The sequence below is a fragment of the Myxocyprinus asiaticus genome, chromosome 38, assembly GCF_019703515.2.
Source record: "Myxocyprinus asiaticus isolate MX2 ecotype Aquarium Trade chromosome 38, UBuf_Myxa_2, whole genome shotgun sequence".
In the NCBI taxonomy this organism is placed as follows: domain Eukaryota; kingdom Metazoa; phylum Chordata; class Actinopteri; order Cypriniformes; family Catostomidae; genus Myxocyprinus; species Myxocyprinus asiaticus.
This window is the reverse complement of record NC_059381.1, coordinates 16,375,250-16,402,338: the sequence shown is the minus strand read 5'-3', so window position 1 is coordinate 16,402,338 and position 27,089 is coordinate 16,375,250. Positions and strand designations below refer to the sequence as shown.

Genomic DNA, 27,089 nt, shown 5'->3' with positions numbered 1-27,089 from the left:
ATTAACTGAAGCTCCTGACCCGTATCTGTGTGATTTTATGCACTGCACTGCTGCCACACGACTGGCTGATTAGATAACCGCATGAATAAGAAGGTGTACAGCTGTTCCTAATAAAGTGCTCAGTGAGTGTAAATGTATTAACTGTATACGGTATGTATGATGTCATGAAATCTTTCCAACAAGAAAAACTATGCTCTAATTTCAAATCTCTTAAAATAAAGATTTGTTAATATACATCACATAAATGTACTTTCTTCATCAGTATTTTTTGCCTTCATTTACAGTTATAATATCTAAACCTCCTTAAAACAAGATAAATTTACTTGAGAAGCAAAACTGCAAAAGATACTAAGACTTGTTTTAGGACAATATACTGTATCTTATGTGTACTTTTTTACTCTATGGAATATATACTGTATATAGGCAGAGGCCTGTATACCCTAACCCTAGCCTTACCTTACAAAATTAGCCATGGCTTTACTAGAGTAACCATAGTATTACCATGGTATTTTGTTGTAAAATCATAGTAACCACAAATTTAAACATGATTACTATATTACCATCATATTTATGTACCGATACCATGGTTAATTGCATTAAAACTATGGCTTCCATAAAAATACATGATTACTACAATATTACTATAGTTAAACCATGGCAAATTTAAAGGAAATATAGAGAGTGAAGACAGGAAACAGAATGGGAAAAAGTGGGACAAAGTGCAGAATTGAACCCAGGTCGTCCGCATGAAAAAAACACAACCATACTGTCCTTACACCCCACACCACTGCAGCGACACTGGGGACACAGTTTGTCTTCAATTTGTGTGTTTGTACTAGACTACTGTAGTGCAAATAGCCACACTGTGTGGCAGGTGCCATTTAAACGTAGTGCAAGTAGCCACTCCGACATATAAATACTGATATATATATATATATATATATATATATATATATATATATATACAGGTGCATCTCAATAAATTAGAATGTCGTGGAAAAGTTCATTTATTTCAGTAATTCAACTCAAATTGTGAAACTCGTGTATTAAATGAATTCAATGCACACAGACTGAAGTAGTTTAAGTCTTTGGTTCTTTTAATTGTGATGATTTTGGCTCACATTTAACAAAAACCCACCAATTCACTATCTCAAAAAATTAGAATACATCATAAGACCAATAAAAAAAACATTTTTAGTGAATTGTTGGCCTTCTGGAAAGTATGTTCATTTACTGTATATGTACTCAATACTTGGTAGGGGCTCCTTTTGCTTTAATTACTGCCTTAATTCAGCGTGGCATGGAGGTGATCAGTTTGTGGCACTGCTGAGGTGGTATGGAAGCCCAGGTTTCTTTGACAGTGGCCTTCAGCTCATCTGCATTTTTTGGTCTCTTGTTTCTCATTTTCCTCTTGACAATACCCCATAGATTCTCTATGGGGTTCAGGTCTGGTGAGTTTGCTGGCCAGTCAAGCACACCAACACCATGGTCATTTAACCAACTTTTGGTGCTTTTGGCAGTGTGGGCAGGTGCCAAATCCTGCTGGAAAATGAAATCAGCATCTTTAAAAAGCTGGTCAGCAGAAGGAAGCATGAAGTGCTCCAAAATTTCTTGGTAAACGGGTGCAGTGACTTTGGTTTTCAAAAAACACAATGGACCAACACCAGCAGATGACATTGCACCCCAAATCATCACAGACTGTGGAAACTTAACACTGGACTTCAAGCAACTTGGGCTATGAGCTTCTCCACCCTTCCTCCAGACTCTAGGACCTTGGTTTCCAAATGAAATACAAAACTTGCTCTCATCTGAAAAGAGGACTTTGGACCGCTGGTCAACAGTCCAGTTCTTCTTCTCCTTAGCCCAGGTAAGACGCCTCTGACGTTGTCTGTGGTTCAGGAGTGGCTTAACAAGAAGAATACGACAACTGTAGCCAAATTCCTTGACACGTCTGTGTGTGGTGGCTCTTGATGCCTTGACCCCAGCCTCAGTCCATTCCTTGTGAAGTTCACCCAAATTCTTGAATCGATTTTGCTTGACAATCATAAGGCTGCGGTTCTCATGGTTGGTTGTGCATCTTTTTCTTCCACACTTTTCCCTTCCACTCAACTTTCTGTTAACATGCTTGGATACAGCACTCTGTGAACAGCCAGCTTCTTTGGCAATGAATGTTTGTGGCTTACCCTCCTTGTGAAGGGTGTCAATGATTGTCTTCTGGACAACTGTCAGATCAGCAGATTGTGTAGCCTAGTGAACCAAACTGAGAGACCATTTTGAAGGCTCAGGAAACCTTTGCAGGTGTTTTGAGTTGATTAGCTGATTGGCATGTCACCATATTCTAATTTTTTGAGATAGTGAATTGGTGGGTTTTTGTTAAATGTGAGCCAAAATCATCACAATTAAAAGAACCAAAGACTTAAACTACTTCAGTCTGTGTGCATTGAATTTATTTAATACACGAGTTTCACAATTTGAGTTGAATTACTGAAATAAATGAACTTTTCCACGACATTCTAATTTATTGAGATGCACCTGTATATATATATATATATATATATATATATTAGTTAATCAAAAAATCAGTGAAAATTTAGTGAGTGTTATTCTTAAAACAAGAAAAATAATTTGCCAATGGGGTAAGAAAATAAACGTCAATCAAGAAATATTCTCTAAAAGCAATTCTTATTATCTCAAACAATTCTGAAGGACGTTTAGATGTTTTTACTTGAACATACTAATAAAGAAAATGATTTTCATTGTTAGAGACAATAATTAACAGTCTCAATCATATTATAATGATTTCATTGGCGACTTATGACAACTCTTGTTCTGTCAGTCATCACAATTCTATTGCTGTCAGCATGCGGTGCATAACTTACCTCTCATTGGCAGACATTAAGACTAGACTTCTACACCAACTATGCTCATTCAAAGACACTACACTGTCATGACCCGTGCTGCTCATCTATGTTTCCTTTCCCACACAGCTGACACCAGATCCCTGTGTAGCCATCCACCTGAGCTGCAGGCAGCCAGGGGCAATAAAGCTCCCAGACACCACTATTCCAGCTATGGGTCAAGAAATCAGATGTGTTGTAACTGAGAAGTCTAATAAATGAGGGAAATATAGATTGATGCTACCTCTTTGAGATAATACTCAAATCTATCTCTTTGCTCGCGCATTCTTGAATGCTTTGTGTGCGCTTTGTAATGCAGCGAATAATTTTGGCTAAGGTACCGACTAAGCCACTTATAAGAAAACTGCAAAGAATGGGATTCTTATCAAAGCAACACATTAGATCTGTGCTTTAAGCATAGTGGGAATGTTTTTGGTTTATCTTACAGTATTATGAAGATGGAGGGACTAGACTACAAATAGCAGTCCTGGTCTTTTGAAGTGGGCTCATATGAGACAGTCTGCACTGCCGTTAGCACCGCTCACACAGGAGGGAGAGGTGGACTAAAAACCCTCCCTTGAAATTGGATTTCTATCCTCTGAGATTAAGATCAGACTTCCACATCGGCCATATTGAAAAAACATGCTGCTTTGAGCCGTTCAGGATTCTGAATTCAACTACAGTCATCAGAACATGTTCACTTTTAACCTGTAGGGCCGGGCCCTCTGATCCCCCCGATCGCTTCCTGAGCGGGTCGACCTCGCTGACTGACAGCACTGGGACTGCGGGTGTCAAACCTCTGCTCTCTCTCAGTGCGACCCTTCACTCAAAATGATTAGCCACCGCACTAGTTAACAAAGACATTCTGTCTACCACATCCTGACTGCAAGACATCTTACTAATAAAGAGACTAATAAAGACTTGATTTAAAAAAAATACATAAAAATATATGTAGAGGCAATTATTTTTACATTTATAACATTTAAAATGCAATAATAAAATTTAAAATAAAATGTAATTGTACATAATATAATATGTATATATACATAATAAATGGAGAAACTTCCTCTTCTCTTGAAAGAGAGACCATAATGGATGAATCATGAAACTGATTCACACAGGAAAGAGACCTGTGTGCTATGTAAATCTCTCATAGTACCTGACAGCGCCATCACCTCAGTGAAGATTTTTCCCAACCTGTTATTCTTACTCACAGGACTTCGTAGAAAAAAGTCAATTTTACTATGTTGCAATGTCAATGATAGACACCCACATCATGCAAAACATTCTTATCACCCGCTGAGATCTAACCCCTAAATGCTATTTACTGTGCATTCCTATCTCTCTTTCGTTCTTTCTATGTACTTATATCTTCTTTTTACCACTTTCCCTCTTCCTCATTCTCCCCATCCCCCTTTTCACATCCCATTAAAAACATGCCCATTGTTTTATGCGCTCATGAGATCTGTCAGATCATCAGGTCAGATTCCGCTAAATCAAACGCTCCACATCTCCTTCGTGTGCCTGCATAAATGAACCCATCTCAGCCCTTAGCACTCCAAGCAGTTGGACCACTCCTGTGCCTTATTTTGTCTTCCAACTCCCACCCTGTAGGGATCTGACTCCAGTTGTAAAAACATGGGTTTAGATGCTTGTTTTTAAGAGCCCTCTCACGAGCAAACGAAAGCTGAGACTAGGAGTTTGTAACAAAGACTCTTTAGAGGAAGACCATGAGAGTCATGATGTTTTTCCCTGAGGTTCATGTTTTCCTTGTAGTCTGTTTGCCAAGACTCCTGAAAAACAAAGTTGTACTTGGCAATGACTTCCTTTCCTCCATGCTCGTAATCAGATATATGTCCTAAAAGTATACCGTTAAATTTAGTGTCTGGGTTGCATTACCCTCTGTGAGGACGCTAATACAACCTTTTCAAGGCAATGTGCATTTCTTTTCCACATACATACTAAAAACCAAACTTGCGTATCTATTTAACAAGCACAGTATTAGGTTTTAGATACAAAATGCAAAACATAATTACTGCTATCCAAATTACAGCTGGACAATTTTTTGTTTTTTTACCGATATTACCACTTTTCTCCTTTTATAGCAACTGGTTCCGTAATATCAGATCTAATGATAAATACAGTAGCTCCATTTGTTGGGTCTCTAAACAAATTGCATCCAGAAAAGCCATTACACCACTGTTCATTAATTTTCAATAATACGTGTAGCATTTAAATCACAACATTTACACACAGCAAAAAACTGATGAAAAATAAATAATTAAAATAAAGACCATTTAGATCGCAAAACAACTGCATTTACTGTCAATACTAATAGCTATATAATAATAGTTGACTCAACTTAAGCTTTATTTTTTACTATTCTTACTAGTTTGAATTAAGTTACCTTTACTCTCTAAACCCTAAAGTTGTCATTAATGAAAACAATCAAGTGTTCCTAATTAAACGGTTAACTCAAATATATACATTCTTTAAACTTCGAGATCTACTAACTCAAAATTATCAAGTACTAAATTGTGGCTGTGTGGAACACCTATAAGATATGGGTTTGTTTGGTCAAGACAAGTGAAATTATAGAGAAATGTAATAAATGACTATTGTTGTTGTTTTGTTGTAGCCGGTGGATATTTTTGATTTGTGTGAAGACATCATTAGGGTGATTAGCGTTTCCTTTGGTGAACTTGGAGCCTGTTAAATTTAAGTCATTCTTCTTTACTCAATTGTACTTTACAAAAGTGCAGATTTATGTGCAGTACTTAAGAACTGAGGAGAATCCAATGTGCCACATGGCTAACCAAGGGTCCATAATTTCCCTTATACTGTATAAAACGAGCTACAACTCAATTTTAAATAATTATATAAAAACAATACTTTAAATCACAGATTAGTTAAGTTTACTTGTAACTAGTAAACTGTACTTAAATAATTAAGTTCACTTTACTTGAGCCAAATAAGTATTTTTACTCATGCAAAACATGCAAACCGATAGCCTTAAAAAATCTAAGTTCAACTATTTTGATTTAACAGTGTAAATGTATTATCCAAAATACTAATATTAACTCTTGAAACATTTTCATAATGCAAATTATGTTTTTAATTATGTAGTTTAATGTTTATTTAATTTATGAGTCAAAATTAAGAAATAAAACAATAATTGCATTTACAGTATATGGTAATTGCAATAACTGCAACTGCATGCTAGTTATCAGACACTTAAAGGCATAATTCACCCAAAAATGAAAATTCTGTCATGATTTACTCACCTTTATGTTGTTCCAAACCATTTTTCACCCTTTATGAAACACAAAAGGAGATGTTAAGCAGAATAACAGCCTCAGTCACCATTCACTTCCATTGTATGGAAAAAAGATGCAATGGAAGTAAATGGTGACTGAGATCAACATTCTGCATAATATCTCCCCTTGTATTTCACAGAGGAAAGAAAGTCATATTAAGTTGAAACAAATGAGGGTGAGTTACAGAATATTCATTTTGGGGTGTACTACCCCTTATAAACAATAATATTTGTTGATCTCAAGTACAAATAGTCAACTTCATACTCACAGATATAGTAGTATTCCCTGCCTGGCCTAAATTCGAAACCCAATGAGAAAGGCGTGAAGAGTTGAAACTTCTCGGCGAACTTAAGGGGCCCGTTGGGCGAGTGGGGCCGGTTGCACTCCCAGCGTTTGAAACCCTTGGACGTGTGGTCGCAAGAGCTGTAACCATCATAGTTGACCATGTAGAGGACGTAGCGCTCTGTCCTCTCCTCAGGGACTGTGTCTATGTAGTGGGGACAGTATATGTCCAAATAATCATTAATGCATACGTCAATGTGGTAGTCTCCTCGGTAGAACCTACAATGAGATGGAAAGAGAGACAGAAAGAAAGAGGCTTTAGTGAATTCACCACAACAAACCACTAGAGCAATTAGAATATATATGATATGAAATATTAGCATGGCAGTTATTCTCATTCATATGTTTTACGAGCCATCGACAATCCTATTTCACAGTCAGGCCACTTCTGGAGGAAGCCACTTATTTAAGGATATTACCACAAATGTGAAAGAACTTAAATCATCCAATCTCGGCTCACTAAAGATCACAGGAGAAATTCATAATCATGTCGTTGACATCGATGCTTTAAATGCGACTGAAAGAATTAGTTTTCCATGAGCGAGATATGACAGCTTGAATTATGGCACACTGAGGAATTTTTTGGAGGGAAAAATGTGCATCTCTCATGCCAAACAGCCAACTATTCCAGACTTACATCTTGTTTATTGTGAATTGAGAGGACCTCAAGAGGATCTAACCAAACATGAATGTCAATGGAATGTGCACAAATTCATTTTGACAAGGAAGCAATTTAAAAACATATACTCCCATAGGCTCCATATAAGGTTGGATTTCTGAGGAGTTTAGCGGAGGTGGATACATTCAGGTCAGCCACTAACACACACACTCTTCCTGGCTGCTGAAAAGACCAGCATAGTTGCTCACCAGCATGTGTTGTGTTTTGGATGCTGGTCCCTTGCATGGCAGCCAGGTATGGAAGTGTCCCAACCAGGCTTCTAAACTAGCTGAACCAGCAGGATTTCCTTGGTCAACCAGCTTCATCAGAAAGATCATGCTTGTCTACCAGCTAGACCAGCCCAAAACCAGCATAAGTCAGTTAGGACCACCACAGAAGTTCATGCTGGTTTACTGTAAGCTGGTCTTTTCACCAGGTGAGCCACCATGAAAAAAATTTTCCACCAAGAATGTTCCAATGTCACTCCACAAGATTGAGTATGGTGACGCAAGTAAACGTGACTGCGGTCTAATTATTCGACTTGTAAACGTGAAGTATTTAATGGGAATTTTTGGGGTGTAGATCAGTAAGTGATGGAGAGGAGCTGGAGCCATTGGACACCCAGCAGGAACCCTGGGGAGAGCAAGATGAGCTTCCAGGGCTAATGTGAGGTTAGCGTTGCAATCCTGCTGTGGACAGAAGCACAGCTGGGCACGCTGACACAAAGATTTCCACTCATTATGGACAATAAAAGACTATTGAGAGCAGATGGAGCTCAAGACCTATCAGATTATCATTATGTGGATTTCAAATACACTGCTGGAATACGGAGCATCCCTGTAGGTTTGGAAGGCCTGACAGTGGTTTGGTGGCGTAAGTGTGTGGATGTGTATCTTCGCTGCTCAAAGTCTGCAAGCACTTTAGAGCTATTTTGAAATACTATTGTTTACTACTTTTGGGAGCTACATTCATCTGAATGGAATGCAAAATCTCAGCTGTGAAAAACAGATTTTTTTCCCAGTGTACTTCCTGAATGATTTGAATTTAATTGAAACACAGTTCAAAGTTTCCAGCTCAAAATTTGCCATTTGAAAGTTATTTGTGTAACATGCAAATCCGTCTTCTTAAAAGTGAGGTGTGTAATTTCTTCCCCACTTTCTGCCATTGGTTGAGTCAATGCTGTAATATTGTAAGTAGGGATGTGTTGATACAATCAAATATCTATATATCATAATACGTTTTCTCATGATATTCTATTGATACTTTAGATCCATGTATCGATATTTATATGAAACTATTTGTGTATTCATACCATGTACACACAAAGTTGGCACACTGTTACTTTCAATTCAATCGTATTGTGAGGTGCCAGGCGATACCAGCCCTAGTTGTAACAGGGTTGCTGCAGAGTTTTTAAAATCAAATTTAAGACTTTAAGACCTTTTTCAAGACCTGAACAAATCAAATAAATACTGTAACCCCATACCAAAACAAACCAACACAATCTCAAAATAAATCATGTATCACAGACTCTTACTTAAACAGGCAGGGGCACACATTCAACATGGCCTTAACATTGCTTATCAGTAAAACAGGGTAGGCTATATGCAAGTTTAAAATACTCAATACATGTTTTCCACATATACCACATTAAAACTGGTTTATGTGCCATTATATAAATAAATACAAATTAGAGGTCACCGATATTTGATTGTGCTGATTTGATAATGTGTTGAAAGCCAGTTAGTTTTTTTCTTTTTTTAATTGGTAGCTTATATTAAATGTTCTTAGTCTTTCTTTCCTGTGATGGGGAGGGCCAGACAGAGGCTACAAGAGTCCAAATTTAATTAAATTCCAGATGCAGTTTATGTATGGAACTTTGCATAAATTTGAACTTTAAAGGCACTTTAACTTTGAAATACACCGGGGACTCTTATTTTGAAATGTTTGCGCTTCACTGCTTCCAGTTGCTCATTCAAACAAATTAGGGATATAAAATGTGTACTCCTACAATAATCTACAACATATTAAAATATAAACAATTAAAAGTAAACATTGTCATATTTTATCAACACTATATCATCATCATCAACAGCTGATCTTTAGTGATCGCTTGTCATAAATTTCCGATATGGCTTAATGATTGTGAACTGCCCCGCAACAGCTAAAAACACTCACAAGCCCCCGCATGCTTGGAGAAAATATAACAATGCCACGTTTTCACTCTGAAGGACGCAGTGCATGCATTTATTTAATTAAATCATATTCTTTTGAAGTTTGATAATCACATTAGGTTATATCAGGATTCCTGTCTTTCTGCCCCCCAAAATTAAGACCTCTTTAAATAAAAATTAAGACTTTTGTTGTATCATTTAAGATATTTAAGACTTTTTATGAGCTTAAATTTCAGAAAACTGAATTTAAGACATTTTAAGGATCCACGGGAACCCTGTGTAAGGCTGGTTGGTATGCTCAAACAGAACAATGTTTTGAAAGAAAAATTACATAATTTTTAAATATTAATATCAGTGGGCACTGGCAAAAAAAAAAAAAAAAAAAAAAAAAATCAGATGAACATGATTTATTTTAGTTCACCTACATTTTTTCCATATGGTGTTCAGAACTTAGGATCAAGGGAAAATGGCTTTCATAATTCAATGTCTTAACCTAAGCTCTAAATTAGCCCCGTACTTGGTCCTATAGTCAAAGCAAATCAACTTTCACCTGTCCATCATGTTAAATATCTCGAGTATGCGCTACTAAATGGCTATTTTCCCAGGGCCACAGACAGAAAGTTTTAGGACCAAAATAACAACAATTTAGCCTGCTGTAGACAACAACACCTAAGGCAAATAGAGTGCAAATAGAGTCTATGTGTGTATCAGAAAAATCAATTAGTGTGAGGATTGAGTCCAGAGCAACATTGTGTCACATTATAATATTCTTACTCTGCACCTAAAATCAAATGTCACCTTAGCCATTCATTCCCAATGTCTATCTGATGAGCTTCAGTGAATTATAAAGAGATCTGACCCCATTAGAGCGAATAACAGACAAACAACTCATCAGTGTTGGTGTTCATTCACTCGTTCTTTCATGAGACTGAAGAGCGATGGGCCGGCTGGTCAATAAGCCACACAATGGTGTGCCAATTCATCATTAGGATTAAAAAAGAAGCTCATTAGCTGTATCTATCAGGGCTACTTACACAAACATAGCACATGGCTGCATCGGAACAAGTCCTGCAACAAAAAACTCCCAGAACGATTATCGTTATATTCAGTCTATTCTTTTTCCCTCTTTTTCTCTGTGTTTTTTCTCTCTGTATGTTCAAACAGAGGGTGATAGGTGATGACCGGGGCAGACCTGAGCCTAAAGAAAGGCAGGGCACCGTGAGGCAGTAGTCTCCTGGAGTTCATGATTAAAGTTGGTTCATCCCAAGGTCAGATTCCTCAGGCTCAACAATGGAATGAAAAATGAAGGAGGCTCTTCACTCAAGAATTTCCAGAGGAAGCCAATTAAATCAAAAGAACTCTCTGAAGTTGGCATTGATTTTCAAATGAAAGGAAGAAAATGGGCAACAATATTAAACAAGCAAAGTATAAAGGCCTCAGGACAAAGGAGCATTATTATCAGGGGTGTCAAGCACCTATTTTTTTGAGGGGGCACCAGAGGCAGGACTGGCTCACTTGGTGCCCTCAGCTTAGTTTTAAGTCTTAGAGGTTACCTAAATAAGAGTGAAAAGTGATAATCTAGTGATAATGCTTTTGTTAAGGCTGCAATGGGACCTGGGTTCAATTTCCAATCTAACATACTGTACATGTATACATATTTTTGCTCTTTGCATTTTGGTGCAAATCCTGTTGTGTTACATGCCCCCCATGAATCATGAGTTTCGAGCAACATGAGGATGACAGAATTTACAATTTAAAGGGATAGTTAACCCCAAAATTAAAATTTTCCTTATTTACTCATCCTCATGTTGTTCCAAACCTGCATGACTTTCTTTCCTCTGGTTTTAAAGAATGCTGGCCTCAGTCGCCATTCATTCTACTGTATGGAAGGAAAAAAAAAAGATGCGTTGAAAATAAATGGTGACTGAGGCTAACATCTGCCATCAAAGTAGTGATCTGTGAGAGGTGTGACTTAATTTGACTGACCAAATTTAAACATGTGAAAACTTGAAAAACTTTGCTTACCTACAATATTCGTTGTATTCAAAATCCACTTGTCTCAAAAACCTGAGAGGGCATGGCCCTTCATATTATTAATTACTGGTTAATGTGGCCACTCTGAGCGAAATCATCAGCACACCTGCTTACAACTTCCTGTAGGGGGTGCTCGAGGCAATGACTGACAAGGATCCCAAGGGAGTAGCTCAGCTAAGCCTCGAGTCCTCCAGGCCTTTCAGTGGCACAGATGGAGGATCTCCTCCTCATGTTACAACTCTCAGGGCAGCAGTGGAGCAGCCCTCGCACAGTTGTCCCATCATTCAGTGGGGAGGCAATGGTACATCATCCAGCACCTCAGATATCACTCATTCACCCCTTCCAAAGAATGTCTGCCCAGAAGCATTAACATCACACACACAAACAATGGCCTGCCAGGACTTCAAGCTGTGCTGGCTTGGCAAACGCCTCAAAAGACGGATGAAGGTAAAGAAGGGGGGAAAAGCATATAAGAGCCGCCTCTCTTTGTGAGATTCCCATGGAAAATGCTCCGTGTGAGATTTTCTTGAGGAGACTAGATATATGGCTTCTAACATTAAAAACATATTGGTATTGTGGGAGGCATATCTATATTTCAGAAACATTGGCAAAGCACTTTCAACAGTGGATTAAAGAAGAAAGGCTTCGGTTTAGGAAGATACAGTGGCCCCAAGAAGTATTTGGACACACTTAATGTATGAATGTATCTGTTTTATCTAACAAAATATCAAACCAATATGCATTTACACTCACTGAGCACTTTATTGGGAACATTATGGTCCTAATAAAGTGCCGACGTGGTTTTCTGCTGTTGTAGCCCATCTGTCTCAAGGTTCATCTCTCTGTTGATAACTCTCATCAACAAGCCATTTCCATTTGCAGAACTGCCGCTCACTGGATGTTTTTTGTTTTTGGCACCATTCTGAACAGAATCTTGTGCATGAAAATCCCAGGAGATCAGCAGCTACATAAATACTCAAACCAGCCCATCTGGTACCAACAATCATGCCACGGTCGAAATCACTGAGATCACATTTTGTCCCGATTCTGATGGTTGATGTGAATATTAACTGAAGCTCTTGACCCATATCTGCCTGATTTTATATATTGCACTGCTGCCACACGATTGGCCAATTACATAATCACATGAATACGGTGTACAGGTGTTCCTAATGAAGTGCTCAGTTAGTATATTTTAAAGAAATATAGCACAAACACACTTTTCAAGCAAACATTTCACAAAAAATGTTTTTTTGGTCTAAAGTTATAAAATAATAGATATATTGCTCAGAATTATGTTTTGAGAAAAGCTCTAGCATCATTTGTTTGCCGATGCCATTTGGTTTGGATTTTGTTATCTAATGCAATAAAATCCATAAATTGTGAAGTGTGACTTAAGTGTCCAATAGTGTCCAAATACATTTGAGGGCCAAAAGGGATAAAGAGAGAGAGAGAGCAAAAAAAAAAAAGGGAACATGAGTGAGTGAGAATGGGTCTATCAGTCTGGGTGAGATTGCTGCTTGTCTAACATGTTTGATATGTGGAATGTATTCACAGTGCCACAGGTTAATCTTCCTACTCTCATGTCGCTGTTATTAGTGGAGTGCAGTGTGGTATATGTCACTCATCAGGCAACAGGGCTATCCTATGGTTAACCCCATGGGCTGACACACACACAAACACACATTGATCAGACAGCTGACCTTTGTCTGTGCTTCCACTGTGTTGTCTTATGTGTTCTTTCTATAAAAACATAAATTCGTTCACAGTCCATATATTTTCCTCTCTGGTAGGCTGCTTTTATAATAACACACTTCTTTAGATTGAAAAACTCATTACCTTGAGTGTATTATTGAGGCAACTGAATACTGTTGAGTAGATGCGATCTCAAATAACTTGACTGACTAGAGCGCTTGGCACTAAATATACTCTAGTGGCCCTAATGCAACATTGAGACCATGTGAGGTCAGAACCGAAGGTCAGAGGTCATGGATTGCCCATTATTAATGAAGACCTTCATATTCAGAAGAGACTGAATAGAATGACAGCTCTGACCCCGGGGTCATCCATCTTGTTGGGAGTGGAAGTGTTTTTAACACAGCAAACAGATAAATCTACCAGCCCAGCGAAGAAGAACAAATTATTTGTTGAGCAAAACAAACAAGCAACAGCCCAACAGCACAAGCGAGAACAAGCAGGGTAAGAGTCGGTGTCAAACATAACCCTGCCTCCCACAGCAGGCTAGTGATCTGACCTTTCCCAGAGGGGCCATTCTGCATCTTGGTCAGCCCGTGTTGGTTTACAGCGCCTTGGGCGAAGCCGTTCTTCACCCAATCAAGAAAATGGTGAATCAATTAAAGCCGAGTAGTGGTAGTTAGCAAGCAATAAAGTCTGGCTTCAATCAACAACCCATGCTAATTGTCCACAATGCTCACTCGCTGATTTACGGGTGACTTAAAATAGTCTAGAGCACAACACGTTTTGTTTATGTCCTATTAAAAGTGCTGTGTGGGAATATTACTAGGGTGTTTTCAAGAAGTAACACCTTTAATCTATCATCTGGGTGGCATAATGCTGTGAGACCATATGAAATGAGAGTAAAGAGTGGGGGAAGAAGGCATTAGGGGTAAGGGGCAAAACAATATATTTTCAAAATCAACAAGTCTGTAGGTTGCCTGAACGACTAGTTGACTAATCGGTCTAAAAGAAGCACTGTAAAATTAGGCTGGTTTTGGGATCACCGAACCCTAATTAGATACGTTTTTTTTATGGGCCACATAAGGCACATTCTTGTGTTAAAAACCAGCTAGTGAGTGCAATGGAATGGAATTGAGATGCAAAAATCTGGGTCTTAAAATCCCAACACTCATGGCTGAGACTCTCAAAAAACAACATGAGTCGAGGCACAACGGCTGAAGACATCTGTCTGAATTTGTATGGCTGGCGATGGATTAAAGGGGATGAATTTAAAGACGCAACTCCTCTGAGAAGGTTTTATTGTGCAAACTGTCTAATATCTATAGCACAGCAGGCTAATTAAAGCACAACTTCTAAAAATGTCAAAGCTGCACAAAAATATACAACTAAAATTGGACCTTGCTTGGAGGAGCACTGAGAAAGAAAGAGAGGGTGGTCCAGAGGATGGCATGGCAGCATTTTTTAACTTCAACAAATGCAGCAGCTCCAAAAAATACAGCACATGTACAGTAATGTAACATCTAAACATAGAGCCCCTTCAGAGTGCCAAGCATGCCGTGCTCAGGCCCCCCACACCTGGTGCTCTCAATATCCCCCATCCAGCCCAGTTCATCAAGACCCTCAGCGGCCCTGTCAGAGCCTCCTCCATCAACCAGCCAACCAACACACCCTGCAGGGCCGAGAGCCAGCACACTGCCACACACACACACACACACATACACACACACACACACATACTGAAAACTCTGTTGAGTAAAGCTGGAAAGCAAGCCGTCATAATTTAAGAGAACATTTAAAATTCCTGCACTTGACTTCAAGAGAACAAGTAAATCTGAGTTAATGTAAGCATATAAAATTGATGTATTTACTACAGTATGACTAATGAACATTTAAAGGTAAAAATATTCAGTGTCATTTCTGAATTAATATGAAGTCATAAAAGTTGCATTCACAATAATTCTTAAAACAAATTGCAAAATACGGAGTATAAAACATCTCAGGATATGTCTTTCCAAAAGTGTTTCATGTCATCTGCCCTAATACACATTCTCTGAGCATACCTGAACTGTATGCTTGTTCTACAGTATATCTTGCACTAGGCAATTCCTTCATGATATAGTCTCATGGCTTTGGAGGAGCAACATCTCCAGACCTCATTTGAATTTACCTCACACTGGCTTAGATGGATAAGCTCACTGATGCACGACATATTGCGCTGTATGGACAGCGTAGCCAAATAGATTTCTAAAAGAGAGTCTGTCTGGAAAGCTCATTTTCCCTGCATGAAGCTGTTTAAGTCTGGGCATGCGCAGCCCCTACCCATATAATCACCAGGATTTATAATCTCCATCTGATGACAGGTGATTAAAGTAGTAAAGAACACCTTCCCATAAATCAGATCCCGGTATTCCGGCCTCTGTTCCAGATGCTTGTATCACAGTAAGCTAAACAGTACAGTGTCTATACAGGAAAGATGAAGGGACAGAACGTTGATACAGATGTTTCTTATTTCTCGGATCAGGCTAATAAACAGTGAGTTGAGTATAGTATATAATGCAGGGCATTCCATGTCTGAATGAGCTGTGTTTTTAGTGGGAGGAGATCTTTCCTCTTATTCCGGAACCTTCCACTGCTATCTACGTTCAAGAACTGAAGCCTCCAAGTTCAACAAGCTCTTGTGAGAAAAATATTTATTATGGGCTGTGGTTGTGTGATTGACATCATAGCATAACATCCTGGAATATGAAGTGGAATATGATGGAATATGGAACTGCGGTATTCTTTGAAGTCATCTCAAGAATTTGAAGCTACCAAGGTAATGAATCTGTGGCGGAGATATTTTTTGTTGAAAAAAGACAAGAGCTATTTGGCAAAGGTGATACTGTCATGTTAAATTCTGGAATGTTCATCTGAGGAGTTTGATTGAGTGTTAAGCTGGATTTTAGTCAGGGTGGATGCTATATTGAGGCCATGAGGGAAAGAAGTTCAGTTTCTATAATGGGTTGTACTTTTGTGTACTTGGTGTTAATCGTTAAGCAGAAAAAAAAAAAAAAAAAAACATTTCCAGTGGATAACAAACAATGGAAAACAGGGATTGTGAAAATTAGACATGAATTATAATTAAGGAGCCTGATCTCACAAAAATGTAAAATGTTCACTGAGTGACAATAAAAGAGATTTTAATTTTCTCCCAAACAGATAACGTTTTTAAGGTTAATTCTCTATCGAGTTTTAAATCAACAAAACTCTAAACCAAACTGGTATTGTCATAAAGCAAATGTGGCATGAAAAACGCTGAAGCAACCATGTAATTTTGTGGTCCTTTCATGACACTTTTGGCTCAAAAGTGATATATTCTTCTATCTTCCAACACATCGACGACACACATCCACAGCACCCCCAGTGGACTCAATTGTAACTTCATGATTTGGTGAGAGATTTAGAGGGAAAATACAGTGTAATTGTCATGCTTGAGGATGATGAACACAGAGGCTGCAGGTGAACCCAAATGCTATTTTTAATGATAAAAATAGACAATTATAAACTTAGAGACTCCACAGATAAATAAACAAAAGAGATTAGCAACATTAGCAATAATAATACACAGCACTTCGCTTGGAGAAACAAACATAGATAGATCAGTGCTGCTTTAGACGAGACTAGACATGACTAAAGGAAAGTGTTGAGTATAAATAGAGTCCTTGATTAGTGTGTGACAGGTGATACCAGTGATGGGATTAGTGCTGACGAATGAGAGCGGGTGATAGTGTAGGACTTGGAGACCGATGGGGGCATGACAGTAATTCAGTGCTGCTCACAGCAAGAAAATGTGGAAAGGAAAACGAATTTGCGATATTCAAGTAGTGATTTCAATACTTTAGTAGCTGGTGCAGAATGAATACCTGATTATTTGATTACTTGTGCACATTCCTAATGCAAACGTTAAAATGTATTGCCTTACAAGTTATGCATTATAGTAAAAGTGTTATGTTGTCATATGATAGGACTGTGTGAGGAACAGTGCAAAAAGTACCTGTTTATAAATTTGCCATTTTACCTGTGTTTTGTCTGAAAGGGAATAAATGCCACGGTTGTTTTAGTGCCTCTAGGGATAATTTCACCTGGAAAATGATGCAATACACCAAAATGTAAGTATAGTAAAATGTTTCTATGAGACCAGGTTGGAATTAAGACTAATCTGTACAACCTATTTAACGGACTATACAGCTATCCCTCACAGCCTCGTTTTCATACACATCAAATTGAATATGGGGTCTACCCCTGACTAAAGTCTTGTCTATATGCTCCATGCAATAGTTGTGTCTTCAGTGGCCTGTCTGGACTTGAAAAGTGATTAGTATCACACTCTGCATAGCACTGCCACCAGATTTAAATCACAGCCTCATGTTCATGTCCATGGTATGTGGTAGTTATCTTTCTATTGTTAGACTGCTAAGGCCTCCACTGTTGTCACTTTAGCAGATTGATAGAGTGCCCTTACCCCTGAGACAGCATAAGGTGAACACAGATGGAGACTGGGAGGGAAGGTGGCAAGGCTAACAGTCAGTGTGGTGTATTAATACACAAACTCTGTGAATAACAGGCATGTCCATCTCCTCTTCTACCATGTGGAAATGGAAAGATGAGTGTATTACGACTCTTTCCTGTTAGCTAGTCCCCCTTAACCCCACTTAAAAGAGATATTCCACCACAATGAATAATGCCTGAAACATACTAAATGCAAGTATGTGAATGTAGATGCCATTAGCATATAGCGCAATTTTAACCCAACGCAACTGCATTCTCAGCATTAGTGATAACAACCCTTAACATAAACTGTCTGCTTCTCTGCTACCATGGCCAGTTTTCTACTGTCATGGTAGAGCAACAGTGTGAAAAGAATCTTGTTAGATCTTAATAACATGTTTATAGTTAGCTACCTGCATAATAACACATCCTGTTTAATGGCAAAGACATTTGAAGTTAACTTTATAGCCCCCTTGAGAACTAAGGTTTGTTACTGCCACAGTAACGCAAAAACGCCTTGGCCTTGCTTTGCAAACTGCAGCATCCAGAGTGCCGTAGGAAGCATGAAAAGGGTGTGAACAGGCATCAGTCAACAAGCATTACAGAGTGTTTTTTGTGTGCACTTAAAACACATACAGCAGTTCTCAACACGCTGCTCAGAAAGCTTCGATCAACACAGCTACTTAACTCGCAGATCACTGACATGCACAGAATGGGGGCATCAAGGGCGCAAGCCTTTCCCCTGCCCCTTTCGTTCACAAATCTAAAGTTGCCCTTATGGTTGTCCAGAAAAAGAGGAGAAATTTTAATAATTAAATTAAAATAGTTCAACAAAACAAAATTAAAATCTTGTCATAATCTCACAATAACAGTAACATGTTATTATGACATTTCTTTGTAAATCGCAGGCGTATTAAAGAAAATTAAGCGGAGGTGCCTTTAAGTGCGCACGCTATAGCAGATCGGGGGCGGAATCCAATCGCAAGTGATCCTCCCTATGCCCTATACTCATTCCAGACTGCAGAGCCCTTGAAGTGGGTACTCTGAAGGAAACATGGCATTACTGTATGAATGTACCCTTCACTAACAGTCTTGTGGAAGGACCCTCCGAGAAAAGATTCATTTTCTCACTTGTTTGGAACGAGCTTTCGTGTGGCATCCCCTCCCGCAGGAGTGCTCTTCAAGGAAGCAAAAAATGCAGTTTTGTACTTGATAATACTCGATTGCTACCGCGTTTCTGACATCAGTACCACTAGTGTAGACAGATTTATTAATTATAATGGGAGCGGTCGCGTCACTTTCAGTGATATAAATTAAACTGGTCTTTTATAGAATATTGACATAAACTGAAGGAGCTGTCAGGTTCAGCCAAAGCCAGTTTGGTTTTGTTGAAACTAATAAGCCATTAGACTAATCACTTTAAGAAAAATACCATTAGGCTACCACAGTACCGCAGCTCCCTATACACATATTACGCAGTCTGTGTAGGGCACCAACTCCCTAGGGGGGCACCATCATACACTAGGGGGGACCAGGCATTCAAGGATCCTTTAGCATTCTAGGAACACAGTCGATCACCTCAATCTCGCACTTTCTCATCGCGCCTTCGCACCATGCACCACGTTACCAGGGTAATGCCATGGTACTGAATGATCATTTTCATATTTCATGATACTGTCATGGTACTCCAAGGTACTTTAAAAAAATACCATGGTTTTACTATGACAAGTCATAAACATAGGGTTATCACAGACCATGTCTGAAAATAAATAAATAAACAAGTGTATTACCATGGTGATTTTTGTGAGAAATATAACAGAATAGGATATTTTTTGTGATAAAGGAAAAATTGAAAAAATGATGTACAGTATATACTGTATGTACAAGAAAAATACCCAAAAAGCAAAAAAATAAAATAAAATGAATAAGTTAAGTATTTATTTATAATTTTTAAAAAATTTAAAAAATCAGTGCCCTTTTTTTTCTTTCCGCCACTTTCCCTGCTAAGGTCTGTGCACGTCACTGACGCAGATCCTTGTTTAGTTGTGGAAAGACTCACTGACCATGTGTTGGCATGATCATACGTTGATTTTAAGATTTTTCAACATAGCAACATTTGCACGACCAACAGAGCAAGTTTGGGCCAGGACAATCTGTTTATCCATGGCAGATGGGGGGAATGTTTGGGAAACCTGTTTGAAAACAATCATTATTTGAGCAATTACTTTTAGTGTTCGTTCAGGTACAGAAATTAAATGGTTCAGCTTGAAACTAGTGTGTTAAGGCCTATTGAGAAATAGTTGATGAATTCATCATCGTCCTCAAGAATTTGTGATGGAAACATCCTCATTTGTTCCGCAGGCTTCAGGTTTCTGCTAAATTAAGGGTGACTTTTTCTTTCAACAGGTTTAGAGAACAGCCTGGTGGGCAATATCTGTGTTTGCTGGAGACCTTGAGTTAACTAGACAAAGGCTCTCCCAGTTTATTTATCCTATAGAGGAATTACTTTCAGCCCCATAAGGAGAAGCGATCACTCATAGTCAGCTCACTGAAGGGCGGGTGAAGATTACAGATGGGTGGTAAGTGGGATTACTTGTGTATGTGTGTGTGTGTTTGACTTGGAACATGGTAGGCACAAAGACAGGTACACGTTGCATTCTGAGTGAGTGTGAATGGGCACCGGGGCTTATTTGAGAAACAGGTCTTGGCAAGCCGCCTTGTGCAGTATTGATGGACTCAGTGAAAGATCTTAAGCAGTGCTGTCACAGGCAGGCCAATGATGTTGCTTTTTCCTGCACAAGGTAAAACAGAGCTAATCCTCTTTTCTCTCGAAACTAATCGAAAGCAGGTCAGAATTAATAAGAGTTTTACACTACCACACCTTAGGCTGGATGACAGATGCTAGGATTTATTTAAAAAAAGGGAAAGGCAAGAAAGGTCACATAAGGAAATAAAGCATGGACAAATCAATCTATAGACCTGTGGTTCATAACTAGTTTTGCTTCAGGACCAGTGATTTTACATTGGATACCAAGTCGTGACCCAACACATTACCAAAATTGTTTATCATACAAAAGTAGACAAGAATGTCATTGAAATGTATTATTTGTAGGGCTGTCAATCGATTAAAAATTTTCATTGAATTAATTACATGGTATGCCGATTAATTCATCGAATAATCATGTTATTTTTTATATAATTAATCACACTGAATTAACGTGTTAAATCTACAGCCCTAATTATTTTTTTAAAACTTTACAAAACGGTATATTTGTTAACATTAGATAACTACATTAATAAACATTAACTAACAATGAACAATACTTTTACAACACGTATTAAAGCTGAAGTGTGTCTTTTTAAATGTAAAAATACTTCTATCCCAGCTTAATATACGGAGAAAACTGCAAGTAAGCCATTCGTAAGCTGATTTCCTTGTAAACTGTAAGCAATGTGCACTATAAAAATTGCTCTGTTTGTTTAAACAGCCCATCAACAACGATGACTCAACCAATAGAAAGAGTTTGAGGCAGGACTATCTATTTGGGTGACCAGTGTCAGACGGAGGGTTTATTTGGAAAGATATTTGAAAACAACTTTTATTTTTACAATTCTATTAGGTGGCACAGAAATTACACACTTTAGCTCTTGGGTAATGTTAATTTCAACTATTCAAATGGGCTAATATAGGGGGGCCTGGGTAGCTCAGTGCTAAAATATGCTGGCTACCACCCCTGGAGTTCGCTAGTTTGCTAGTTCAAATCCCAGGGCATGCTGAGTGACTCCAGCCAGGTCTTGTAAGCAACCAAATTGGCCCGGTTGCTAGGGAGGGTAGAGTCACATGGGGCAACCTCCTTGTGGTTGCTATAATGTGGTTTGTTCTCGGTGTTGGGCGCATGGTGAATTGAGCGTGGTTGCTGTGGTGGATGGCGTGAAGCCTCCACACGCGCTATGTCTCCGTGGCAACGCGCTCAACAAGCCACGTGATAAGATGTGCGGGTTGACTGTCTCAGACGCGGAGGCAACTGGGATTCGTCCTCCGCCACCCGGACTGAGGCGAATCACTATGCAACCACGAGGACTTAGAGCACATTGGGAATTGGGCATTCCAAATTGGGAGAAAAAGTTTAATTAAAATAAAAAAAATAAAAAATGGGCTAATATAACCCCAAAGAACTTTGGAATGAGTATGAATCATATGTTCTTTCACCTTGCATTGTTTTGTTCAGGATGCATTGTTTTTCAAGGATTAAGGCACACAATCAGCCCATATTGACATCTGCTGAATTTGGCTAGCATCTACCATCAACAGATGAATTTAAACCCAAAACACTGGAGAGTTTGATGGGACACACAGCTTTTGATGTTAACAACAAAAGACATTTGAAACATTTTGATAAGCCTATTAATTTTGTTATCTTATGCATGATTATATGGTTAGTTGTATTTCCTATTTCCTATTTGCATTTAGCATTGTGGAATTGTAGAACAGTTCTGCGACACATTTTTACGTCGTGACCAACTAATTGCGAACCACTGCCTTACACAATACAATAAGGGACATGGAAAACATTCCAAAGTCTGTAGGAAGAACGTGAGCTCTAGCAAATAAAGAATGATATGCTAACATTCATTGATCTTTCAAGCCCACACAAAGGCTCAGGAGAGAGTGCACAAAAAAACACACATTCACACACTCACACAGTTTCTCTTGCATCAAGCACAGAGTCCCAGCATTCCACTGCGCCTGCTGGCTCTTGTCCCTCTACACTAGTCACACTGAAATTCAGCCACTCAAATGTTTTAGAGGCTTCTGAAGAGACTCTTGCAGTGCCTGTTAACACGGGGGAAGTGTCAGGTGACAAAGCTGGGCTTAAGGACTAACAGGGGGCCCTCTGGCCCTCTCCACTTCATTCTGTCCTCCACACAATAGCTAATTGGAGAGATCTATGGGGATCAAAGATCTTGGGTTTAATCAGTATTTAGCACCATCTGGCTGCACTAAGCTTTTCCTCCTCCTCTGCATCCCTGTATTTAAGACTTCCTGGACTTTCAGGTCATGCTTTAAAATGGGGCTTGGCAACCAGATGAAGACAACGGTCAGCTGTGAAACCTGAATGTTTTATTTAGTTCTTGAGTTGTATTTGGAGAAAAGTTACCGCCTTAAGTATAAAGTTTTAAATGCCATGTGAGGCACGTTTCCAGTAAGGGACACCAAAAGTGGGAGTTCTTTTTCAATTTTACTCCTATTTTTTTACTTCCTGGTACAGTAAATTCTCATACTGAAAGACCTTGTTATATACAGTGGCCCCAAAAAGTATATGGACACTTTTGGACACTTAAGACATATAAAATAAATTCTGAATGACATTGCATTAAATACAAAATATAAAACCAAATGGCATTTGTAAATAAATTATTTTGACTTTATCTGATAGACTCAGTCACCATTCACTTTCAATGCATCACCCATTGAAAGTTAAAGCTGTCTTTCTACCTCAAATCTTGTGTTCTATGGAAAGTCAAAATGGTTTGGAAGATCATGAGTATGGGGGTGAGTAAATGATGACAGAATTTTCATTTATGGAGGAACTATCCCTTTAGGTGTCCAAAAACTTTTTGGGGCCACTGTATGCCAGAGACCAATCCCATTTCGTGCTCAGTTTCATTTCAAGTCCCTTTCTGTTTCTTTTCTTTGCGACTCTAAGATCTCGCTCACTTTCTCTTTATGTCTCTCTGAAGATGCTGTCGCATTAGAAGGGGGCTGCAATCCCTAATGAGCTTTGTTGTGCTGTTGGTAGCATATTTGTGGGTTGCCAAGTCCTTCTTTCAACAGTCACCCCTGAGGGATTTAACACCATTTAATCTGGGAGACAAACACACCTCTTACTGAGGACAAACACTGTATGTTTAGTTATTTTCTCAACAAATCTTTGACATCTGTGGTGTCTCTGGGTTGCCAGGTCCTTTTTTGTAAGTCACTCCTGCTGAGGTATTTAAAACCATTTCAACCAAGCTTGTCAACTGGGAAACAAACATACATCTTACTGAGGACAAAGCTGTACTATTAGCTATTTTCTCACCAAGTCCGAACGTAAACAAAGCCAGAATGAAAAGAGGTTTAGTGAATTCCAGAGGCAAAGGAAAGTGCCAACTCTAGTATGCACAGACAGTGTTCTTTTATGCTGAATCTATACATGTCATTCAACAGGTAGAGCTAAATGTCTCCTTTTCAATGAAGAGCTAATGGCCTCAAAGATTGTTTATACTGTAAGTCGACCGAAAATGTAAAAGGGATAGTTCACCCAAAAATGAAAATTTGGTCATTATTTACTCACCCTCATATTACTCTAAATACTTCCTTTCTTCCGAGGAAAATAAAAGGAGATATTAGGCAGTTTCAGGATTAGGTAAGTCTCAGTCACCATTCACTTTTACTGTATGACAAAAAGATGCAATGGAAGTGAATGGTGACTGAGGACAAGTCCACACTAAGAAATTTTCGTTTGAAAATGCATTAATCTCACTACGTTTACACCTCTCATGACACTGAAAATTGAGATTTTTGAGAACACACACCATAAGTGCATACTTTGAAAAATGATTATGTTTAGTCGATAGGCGATTTAGGCGATTAGTGTGGATGTGGCCTGAGTTCTGTGTTTCACAAAGTCATTAAGGTTTGAAACAACACAAGGGTGAGAAAATGCTGACAGAATCTTAATTTTGGGTGAACTATCCCTTTAAACTATGTAATGCTCGGAAGAACAGCCCAAAACAGCACCTGTGAAATCTCGCCCCAAACCCCATTAAAACAGAAAAGCATTTCATTGACTCTTAAGCCCAATTCCATGTTATTAAAGGAATTTCCAGTGCATCAGACTGTTGTTAGACTTTGTTTAGAGTAAACATAATCATCTCCATTTCACAGACCTATCATCTTCTTCATCTAAGAGGATTTGAAACATGAGACAGGGAAGTGAGCTCAAGCACCTCTAGGCTGCCAATGTTTTTCACTGCCTCAAAAATGAGTTTCAGGCAGATTTCCAAACACAAACTTTTCCCCTACCCTGCCCCTGCCTCCATTCACACATAATAAGCTGTGTTTCACACACACACACACCAATGAGTTAACAGGAATCAATCCGACACTGCCATGAAAGTTTTAACCTGGCTGAGTATCAGACCAGGCCCAAGGGATGAGCTCAACTAGTGTGTGCTGAGAGTTTATAAAGACAGAGAGAAGGAAAGAGATGAGGCATGGCATTTTATCAATGGCCTCCGCTGTAGTCTCATGGGACCGCATACACCAGACAGAGTAGAGGAAGCCTATTTTGCTTGTGGGCGTGGCAGAACAATGGAGTACTGTTTCAGGTGTGAATATTTCCAAAACTGATCTGATGCCCCGTCGCTGCAGGCAAAACGACAGTGGGGAAGAGAAGTGTGCCAATGATGCCATTGTCGAAAATTTGGGTGATTCAGTTTGCACACTTATGACATCTCAAAATTCCCGATATATATATATATATATATATATATATATATATATATATATATATATATATATATGTATAGATAGATAGATAGATAGATAGATAGATAGATAGATAGATGTGGCTTTAAATAGACTTTAAAAGAAGAAAAAGTATGCAAGGGCTCAAGAGCTTAAAAGAATAAATAAGCACAATAGCATTCTTTTATCTGCATGAATCATAAACAGGACGTTTCACTATGACACACCATGAGAATCAGGTGCTTCAGAAGCATGTGTTAATCTATTGAAATCTTTAAACAAACAGTTTACCTTGTTCAAGCTCCAAAAATGGCAAAAAACCAAACATAAAAGTAGTCCAAACTATATTACAAGTCTTCTGAAGCCATATAATAACTTTGTGTGACGAACAGACTGAAATGTAATGTTTTGAATTGAATGCAAACACAAATGAGATTTGAAAGCTATGGCAGAGTGCAAGATTTCCTTTTAATAACAAATTAAATATCTGGCTTTTCCACCCAAATGCAATCACATGGCTTCAGAAGACTTGGAAAATAGTGCTCAAGTGATAAGGACTACTTTTGTGGTACTTTTATGTTTGTTTGTTTGTGTAATTTATTTATTTATTTATTCATATTCCAGGCTCAACAGTACCAATACCCATTTACTTTTATTCTATGTGAATGGAAAAACAGGTTTGGAACAACATGAAGGTGAGTAAATGATGACAGAATTTTCATTTCTAGGTGAACTATTCCTTCTAAGGCAAAGTGTGTAATTACACACTTCACCTTTAAAATCTGTGGGCCCCAATATGGTTCAAACACCTACTCCTCCTCCAGAAAACTTCAAGTTGTCCAGGTGGATACAAATAGATATTGCCTATGACACATGAACAAGAGATATCCTTATCTAAGCTTAGCTAGGCATTAGCTAGCACAAACTTGTTAGTAGACCTGCAAATGTAGCCTCTGCAATGTTGAGGTTTGAACCCCTGTTTATCTTTGGAATGTGGGAATTTAATCTGTGGAACACTCCAGGCCTAGGAGAGGACCCTCTGTGTTGACAGTTTGTCTCTTCAGATGGACACCTTGGGCTGGTGGGAATGCAGGAGGCACCGACGAGCCCTGATTAAGGCTTGGCTTAAAGTCTCGTCTCTCCACACCTCCCATCCTGACCTAAGCAGAGAAGAACTCTCTGTGGGACCGAGCTTGCTCTACACTGCCATGACCCTGACCCTTAGCGAGATTAGCCTACTTAAAATTCTGCTGCTTAATCCAATAATAAATTTACCAGACATTAAAAAACGTAGAAAAGTTTGGGTAAACATGGAAATCTGAGAAAAATACCTGCACAGAGCGGGTAAAGAGAGAGAGTTAGGCCTGTTTCACACCGCATGTAAGTGTATGCAGTGCTTAAAAGAAGAATTATTGCTTTAAGAACTTCAGTGATTTCTGGGTTACCAAATTTGAGTATTTCCTTTAATAATGGCCATAAATTATAATATTTATCGTGAGTGGGCAATTGAGAATACTAACTGATTATCATGAAACATGGGGGATCACATTTACATTGAAATGGTAATTAATCTACACAGAATAGAATCCAAACCACAAACTGCTGGCTATAAACTGCTTAAATCATCTGGACTTAGTTAGACTAACTAAAATAAGTGCTCTTTGTGTGTCTGTTACTGTGTGTAGAACTTAAATCCTCCGAAAGATATATTCTTTTAAAACAATGGTTGAGTAGTTTGTTCTATTGTTTTATTGCTGCATTTTTAACATATTTTCTGCTAAATTGAGCTTGCAAATGCGCTTCTGCTTACACAGGCAGCATGAATGCGGTAACCTGTTAATATGAGCACCGAAATAAATATGCACTGCTTACCCATACAGTGTGAAACAGGCCTAAAACAGCACAGCAAACAGTAGAGGGAAAGAATTC

At 38.6% G+C, this 27,089-nt stretch overlaps 1 protein-coding gene across 1 annotated transcript in view; it reads right to left on the bottom strand.

Annotated features, from left to right (window-relative positions):
* The window catches only part of LOC127429220 (ephrin-A5-like), a 69,302-nt gene that overhangs the window by 7,909 nt on the left and 34,304 nt on the right, over nucleotides 1-27,089 (bottom strand). The window contains exon 2 of the mRNA XM_051678108.1: nucleotides 6,483-6,775. Within this exon, the coding sequence (XP_051534068.1) occupies nucleotides 6,483-6,775 (293 nt within the window). The remainder of the gene's footprint in view (nucleotides 1-6,482; nucleotides 6,776-27,089) is intronic.